This window comes from Cynara cardunculus, assembly GCF_001531365.2.
Source record: "Cynara cardunculus var. scolymus isolate 2C chromosome LG 12, CcrdV1, whole genome shotgun sequence".
Classification (NCBI taxonomy): Eukaryota; Viridiplantae; Streptophyta; class Magnoliopsida; order Asterales; family Asteraceae; genus Cynara; species Cynara cardunculus.
This window is the reverse complement of record NC_037539.1, coordinates 38,052,676-38,061,027: the sequence shown is the minus strand read 5'-3', so window position 1 is coordinate 38,061,027 and position 8,352 is coordinate 38,052,676. Positions and strand designations below refer to the sequence as shown.

At 33.8% G+C, this 8,352-nt stretch overlaps 1 protein-coding gene across 1 annotated transcript; it reads left to right on the top strand.

Annotated features, from left to right (window-relative positions):
- Window positions 1–2,244: 2,244 nt before the first annotated feature.
- On the top strand, window positions 2,245–3,632 carry LOC112523181 (transcription factor MYB30-like). The gene is made up of 3 exons (XM_025132671.1): window positions 2,245–2,546; window positions 2,674–2,803; window positions 2,966–3,632. Exons 1-3 carry the CDS (start codon window positions 2,414–2,416, stop codon window positions 3,558–3,560), a joined length of 858 nt encoding a protein of 285 aa, XP_024988439.1. The 5' UTR covers window positions 2,245–2,413; the 3' UTR covers window positions 3,561–3,632.
- The last annotated feature ends 4,720 nt before the right edge of the window (window positions 3,633–8,352 follow it).

Sequence of the window (8,352 nt, the reverse complement as noted above, 5' to 3'; positions counted from 1 at the left end):
AAACGTCTGGACGACTTTTAAGTCTAGTTGTTAGACGACTAAAAATCAACGAACCAATTTCCAACTAATTGAAGAGAACCACTTGTAAATGTAAATTGACGAAAGTATCCTTGACAGATATTTATTATAACAAAAATACGAAAAAGATTGATCATGTAGACAAAACTAAATGAGAAGTAAAAGAAAACCATATCACTCGTCGTCGTCACGATTAATGAACAATTACAAGTTATGATCGGAAACATCGAATCGATTTTAGAAAGAATTTAACTTAGAAATTGTGTCAAACATGCGTATTTTTTTATTAACCTGGATATCCAACTCGCTATGCGAGCTGACTAATCCCAGGGCGATCACCTGCTTTGCAGATAGCCCAGAGTCACCGCATTTGAACCTCCGTGGCCACAAGGGATTTTTGTTCCTCCTTGGATTTGAACCTGGGACCTCCTGATACTTTTGACATTTGAAGTCAAGCTCAAACCAATCAGACACCATCCTTGTGGTTTGTGCATGAAGGTCTTAAATAAATGGATTTTATGGGTATGGCATAATGTATATTAACTAATTAGTTTACATGATGCTAATAACTTAATTAAATATTAAACCACATTTTAATGCATATTATATCAAACCATGTGTGTAATAGAAACAAATCTATCCGTGTATATATCTGACCACTGTAACCAATTAGGGAGTGACACCAAAAACATATTCATTTTTATACATAAAAATATATAAACGATATAAAGTGAAAATGGTACGACTCCAAAAAGCTTGAAAAAACTATCGAAAAGCTTGAGTGAGGTTTTTGACATCATTGAGATGGCGATAATTTGAAACGAAAAAACTGTGCTTAATGAAAACATCAACACTGTGGATAGGTCTAACTTTCTCCTCACAGGTATCAACATTAATACACTAACGTCATGCAGAGCGCTTTCCGCATCTAACGTAGTTTCAGAGTCAAACCACAACAAAATTTATAGGACACCCCCAGTCTCTAAGCGTTCCAATAGACCGTCTTATAGGACTTAATTTATATGACCAAAATATAAAGCATCCTATATAAAGGTGTTGTAATAAGTTTATATGACGTTTTTGGGTGTCTTAACAAGTTTTTTAGAACATTTTTAATACAAAGTGTCGCATTAACAACTTTGTAAGACACTTTTGAGAAAGTATCCTATAAACTCAATTTTTATAGGACATTTGTTTTTATATGACAGTTTTTCAAATAGTGTCCTATAAAGTTGATAATATGACGCTTTATATTAAAAATATTCTAAAAAACTTATTACGACGTCAAAAAACGTCATATAAACTTATTACAACACTTTAGATAGGACACTTTATTTTTTTTTTTGGTTCTATAAACTATGTCCTATAAACACTTAGAATTTAGGAGTGTCCTATAAACCCGATTTTGTTGTAGTATCACTTGATTTCTTGAGATACTTTTTTCACTCCCGATTTACATAAATTAATAAAAATATAGAAAACGTATAAAAATAATATTTTGAATACAGTAAAATGAAAGTTTAAGAAATATAAAATACAATAAATAAAATTTAAAGAATGAATAAATGTAAAAGAGAGACCTATTTGAGGTTTTAGAAGAGAATTAAGTTTTATTTTGAGTTTATATTGGTAAAATATAAGTCTGTTCCACCTTGTTCCACCATGTTCCATGGGGTAGGGGTGAAACAGGCCTGTTCCACTTTTTTCCACCCTGTTCCACTTTTTTCCATTTTGTTCCTGTCAGTTCCACATAAAATTCATGCCAAACATGTGACAGAGATCCCTGTCCTGTTTTATCATGTCCTTGTCCAGTGTACCAAACGCACCCTTAATGAAAACATCAACGTGTGGATGCTCTATCTACTAACTTTCTCTTCACAGATATCAACATTAACACACTAACGTCAGGCGGAGCGCTTTCCAGTTTCCGCATCTGATATAGTTTCAGAGTCACTTAACCCCTTGAGATACTTTTTTCACTCTCGATTTATGAATTTTGATCTGATTTTAACATTTAAAAAAGTTGCACACAAGATTTCAAACAGATACGCTAGATACATGTACGATAATAGAATTTAACCCATTGAATGCTTTATGACGTTAATGGATAAGGACAGAAAATCTAACATATAAACAGGACACTGGCTTGCAAGTTTTCCAGTACAGATATTTTTTAAACAAAAGCACTATTTAAATTATTAATAATGGAAGTTTCATGAGATCTTCTCTACGATAAGGTCACAGTTTCCTGGTCAAGCACATGCATTGATGGTTTTTGACCATGAACCAAGTAAGGATCATGTGGGTTGTTATCACTATAAGAATGCACTTGGAACACTGAGGTGATCGCAGCAGAGATCTTGAAATCTTGAAACCTAGAGAGAGAGAGAGAGAGATGTCGAGAACACCATATTTTGACAAAAATGGAAAGAGAAAGGGTCCATGGAGCAAAGAAGAAGATGATAAGTTAAGAGCATATATCGAGAGATACGGCCATTGGAACTGGCGTGAGATTCCAAGGTTTGCCGGTAAGCATTTTTCTTAAGTCGTTAAGAACCTGAGATGTCTGAATAAGAAATCTAGAGAAGCTAAAAAGCATCGTTTTTCATGAGATTTGCTTAATTGCTAATTGTTCTTCTGTTTATCTTTGTTAAGGCGTGTCTAGATGTGGAAAGAGTTGCAGGTTGCGGTGGATGAATTATCTCCGACCCAATTTGAAACATGGGAATTTTACAAAAGAAGAAGAAGATCTGATCATAGAATTACATAACGAGCTTGGCAACAAGTATGGTTTTCATATATATTTCGTTCATTTTCTATGGTGAACTTTATACAGACATATACATATACATATACATATACATATACATATACATATACATATACATATACATATACATATGTATGTATAATTTCGTGTTCCTAAGAACAGATTCGGTGTTTGTAGATGGTCAACTATTGCAGCAAAATTACCAGGAAGAAGCGACAACGAAATTAAGAATTATTGGAACTCCCATTTGAGAAAAAGGTCTAAACAAGATCAAAATGTCTTGAAAAATGTGCATGATGACACTCCTCGTGAATCCAATCAGACTAAACCGACAAAGAATTCCATGGAAGACCCACAGTTGGGGGAAATGGATGAACTTGAAGCGTTATGGGCATCATTATCTTCAGAAACGTCATTTGCTGACACTCATGAATATCCATATGTGACACAATCCTCAGAATCACGATCAATATCATCTTATTCTTCAAGTGCAGAACTTACATCTTCGATGTTTAGCATCTCCGAATGCTTGGTTTCGAGTGGCGATTCAGCGGTAGAAACATACGGTGGCGAATACGATGGAAATTTTTGGACAGACCCAATCTTTCCAGATTACAATAGCACGAGATCGACTGAATATTCTTCGGATTTGGATGTTGCCAATGGTTTGGTTGCTCCCGCTGCTTGCCATGATTATATGGCCATTGGTGACGAGTTTTTGTGGTCGACTATGGATTTATATTCCCAATATCATAGCCAGTTCATGAAATAAACTTGCAGCCAAGTTTATTGCTAGAAAGAATAATGTACAGCCAAGTTTATCAAATTAAAATTTGTATGAGCTTTAAAAAAATAGTTACTTCTTTTTTATTCCTAACTCCGGCTCTTTCAAATGCCAGAAAGATGGGCTCATTCGACTAATCAGTGATCCCTAAGCCTACCTAACACATATGTCCCTAAAATAGGGGCTTGGTTGATCAGAAAGCTCGGGCAGGTGTAGGACTTGATGGGATTTCTTCTCGACTGGCATATTATGCACTCCAAAGGAAAATAAAAATCCACGGTGCTCATATTTGACTCCTAAGTACCTCTTCAATGGAAAAAAACAGATTGACCAACCCACTCCCCGTCCAAAAAAAAATGAATTCTCCATGTCGCGAAAGAATATCGAATGAATAGGGACTCCATACCTTAAAATTGTGAATAGAAAAAGTTATATATTTGCTACAAGTGGGAATTGAATCAAGACCTCCCATAAGGAGGAGCTTTAGTTGAAAACACTAAGCCACCCCATAAAGTTTCCATTTATATTGCAAAGTAGGTTTCAAAATACGAGGGCACTCTCAAAATCAAGAGGGTGCACCTTCATGTCGCTTAAATTTTTTTCTCTTGCGATAATCAAGTGAAAGGGTGCACAAGACTCTGCTCGGTCCTTAGTAGGTCCCGTCCTTGTTGGCGATGAAATGTGAAATACTTTTGTAATGAGAAAGTATTTTATGGGGTCTAAATGGAATTAGTGTTTGTCCAAAATCTGGTTTTTTGATCTATAAGATGTTTCGTCTCTTTTATTTTTAGCAATACCAATTTCAGTCCTACTCTTAAGTCTTATAGTAAGATAACCTAGTTACATACTTGGTCCCATGTCTTGGCATTTTGCATATAGTTTTCACCATAAAACCATGTGAATACGAAGCTTTTGCACTCTCACGATCCCTACTCTAATCAACAGCGTAATAGTCCATCCCAGAACAATATACCAATAACACACCGGGGGGGGGGGGGGGGGGGTTAATACGATGTTTACAAAGTTCTATATTCTAAGACGTAGGTGTGGAAAGTACCCGAAATATGTGTATGAGACTTGATTATTCTCTATGGTCTAACTTTTACAAACTGGTTACTTTGAGTTCGATAACTCCTAATACTGCAGACAAACTGATCACTTGAATGTGTCTAAAGTCTAATCTAAAATGTATTTATTATATTATATATTATAAAAGAATGTATTACATTATTTTGTTTTGTTTTAAGTAGACCATGGAGTGTATATATATATTATATGATTGGCTTTCCTATAGTCAACATTCTATGAAGACTTGAATGCAATTGTGGACCAACTTCCATGTAGAATAATTAGATTTCACTTTCTAAAAATTCTTTCCATTTTAATAATTTCTGTATGTATTCCACCATTATCTCATCACATAGATTTAAATATTCGCTAAATTAATAACAATGATGGTGCCTGATTGGTTTGATTTTGGCTCCGAAGGTCAAAAGTATCTGGAGGTTCCAAGTTCTAATCCAAGGAGGAATAAAAATCCTCTTGTAGCCATGGGGGTTCAAATGCGGTGACTCTAGGCTATCTGCAAAGCAAGTGGTCGTCCTGGAATTAGTCGGTTCGCATAACAGGTTGGATATCCAGGTTAATAAAAAAATAAATATTCGCTAAATTACGTAATGTATTAAAAAACATACAAATATTGATTTGGTCACACGCCATTGTTTATATGGTCACAAAAATGTGGTCAAGGTTTTAAAAAAAAAAAAACGTGACTGTTAATTAATATAATTCCAAATAATTAATAACAGATGAACGTTTTGTTAACACTACAAAACAAACAATTTTCCATCCGACGAATTTGTGATGGATCACCAACCACCGGATTGATCATCACCGGCGGATTTTAATTTCCTTCGGTGATTAGAACAATTTACTGTACCGATGAGCGTTTGTTGACTGTCTAGACAAATAAATCCTTGAACATGAAAAATAATTAACGATCCCAAATGATATTTGATCTGACTAACATCAATATTGAAAGAACAGTTACGTGTTTAGAATACAATATAACGTTCTATTTTTAATTCGACTCGAATTTGACTAACAAAGCATTGACTTGATGAAAAGGATGTTTAATGGGTCTATCAGCAATAATTATGGTTTCTTGCTGAGTCCAATTTCATATGGTAAATTTAATGATGGTTTTCCATGGAGACTAATTTTTTTATTTCAAATAATTATTACACAACTTTTAAATAATGAATCAAGTATTCGATGGACATCTTTGGTCACATTTTAATGTATAATATTTCTGTATAGAATTAATGAGTCTAAAAAGGGGTTTTTTTTTCCCCAGGAACATGATGTCTAGTTGGTCCTATTTGTTTTATTTTTTTTAACCAGGATATCCAATCCACTATGCGAGCCGACTGCTTTGCAGGTAGGAGTCACCATATTTGAACCTCCGTAGCCACAAGAGAATTTTTGTTCCTTATTGTATTTGAACGTGGGACCTCCAGACACTTTTGACCTTAACCAATCAGACACCACACTTATGGATTTTTGTGTCATTTGTTTGGTATAATCGTAATCAAAAAACCTATATTAAAACTATTTTATTTTTTAATATCGTAAAAAGCATTTAATGCAAAGTCCATATATATTTCGCATGTTCTTTAGTTAAAATCAATCAGAATATTTTATTTCTTTTTATTAAATGTTCGCTTTCCTTTTTTTGAAATAATTGTTTGAGTTAAATTCCAAAAATACCATATATATATATATATATATATATACATTATATATATATAGAGAGAGAGGGGGGAGAGAGAGAGGAGTTGATTTTGGAACTTCATCAGGCATCTGACCGACAAATCTTATTATATAACTTTTTGTGATTAAAAAAGATAAAATATGTAATTTTTAGATTTCATTGTTTTTATAGACAGATTTTCGGATCCATCATGTTTCCTTCTTTATAGGCAGATTTTATTTTTATAGACAGATTTTCGGATCCAACGTTGATCCGTTGGTGAAAGTCTGTCAAAAGAAAAACCGTGGAAAAAAGAATCATCGACGACGACTATTTCCCGACGGGTTACTGATAGATATAGATCACCAACGGATACCCACGGCCATGTTACAGATGGGTCATCGACGTCATTTACCGGTGGATTTAATAAATAAATTACCAACGGATAATCCGTCGCTAATCCGTCAATTAATAGTTTTTCTTTTAAAAATGTAATTTAAAAACACCAAATTTGTTGTACAATAACTTGCCCAAATTTTCAAAATAAAATAAAAAAGTAAAATGAGTATATCCCAAAATCACATACAAACATGTTCTAACACTGTTCTAAGTCAAAAAAGGAGTTTTGAATGACTTTAAAGCCATAAGTGTAATGGTAGCAAGGATTCCTATATATGGTATGTTTATTGTTGCACCTGGATAGTATTATCCTGAATCTACAATTACATGTGCGTGCTTGAATCGTCTAAATGTGATGATCGATGGGGTAGTGGTGTATTCCTAGTGAATAATAGTTAAAAAAATAGATGGTTGTAGGATCGTGACTTTATATGATCGTTAAATATGGTGATCAAGTTAAACCGACCATTATAGGTCAGAGATGTTGGTTAAGATTGAACCATGGGCTTGTTAAGTCACCATTGATTTGGAGAAATTGTGAGGTTGATCGACTTGTTTGTAGATTAACGTCTTAAGATATTATATGTTCCGAGTTTGATAGTGTGACTAGTACACTTGGCGAGCATGGTTCTAAGACATTAGGTCTCGACCAAAAGCATGCATGATACTCATTTATGAAAAAAATATTAATTGCATAAATTATTTCATGTTTTGTCAAATCATTCTTGAATGACATGTTACGGATTAGAGAATGTTTTGGCATACACAAGAGTGTAGCACATGTTTTGAAATACATGAATTGTCTTACTGAATTCAAATTGCAAACAAACTCTTATTGGAAATTTTCATTCATGTTGTTTTTTGCCGGTATTGTGAATCATTGAACGCATAATGTTGGGGTAGTTTTAAATTAAAACCGACATGAATCATTACATGTTTTACCCAAGAATGCATGTGGTAGTTATGTTGCACATTTTGATTTATAAGAATAATGCATCGAAGAGAGCGTTTCAAAATTTGAACGCATGAGATCACTTGATCTCATGTGTTTGCATGCAAAGTTTCATTGGAATTTTGTTTCATGTTATTTTGTGGCTCAAGGGTGAAGTTTTGAAATGCATATGTGTAAGTTGACATATAATGGTTCGTTTAAAGGATTTTGTTGAGTGTATTTTCGTTCTTGTCATTATTGTTCTTTTAGCAACAATCATGCGGCTTTCTGGTTGGTGTTATGTGCTTGGCATTTGCGGCGACTTCGCACAACTACCTTATAATGGTAGTAGTTTTTATGAATGCTTAAAATTGTTATAAAGATTTTATATTTAGTAAATCTTTTAAAAAATTGCAAATTGGCATATTTTATGAGTCTTATACTTGAAAACCTTGAACTTATTAGACACATAGATTTAAACCACTTCTTTGTGAAAAAATGAGTTGTATTTGAGGACTAGAGGAGTCATTGGAAATGGAAGTGTCAAATGATTCGACTTGTGGTTGGTTTTGAATTTCAAGATTTCAGAGCGAAAAGTCGGTTCATGTTTGAATAATTGAGGTATTAGATTTATGTATTGCCCTAATTATACAAGTCGTGATCTTTCCATTTTGGCAATCTTCGTGCCGGTGGATTCG

Coding starts and splice junctions, on each gene's coding strand:
- LOC112523181 (XM_025132671.1), top strand. CDS start 2,414: ATGTCGAGAACACCATATTTTGACAAAAATGGAAAGAGAAAGGGTCCA. Junction 2,547..2,673: donor TGAGATTCCAAGGTTTGCCG/GTAAGCATTTTT, acceptor ATCTTTGTTAAG/GCGTGTCTAGATGTGGAAAG. Junction 2,804..2,965: donor CATAACGAGCTTGGCAACAA/GTATGGTTTTCA, acceptor CGGTGTTTGTAG/ATGGTCAACTATTGCAGCAA.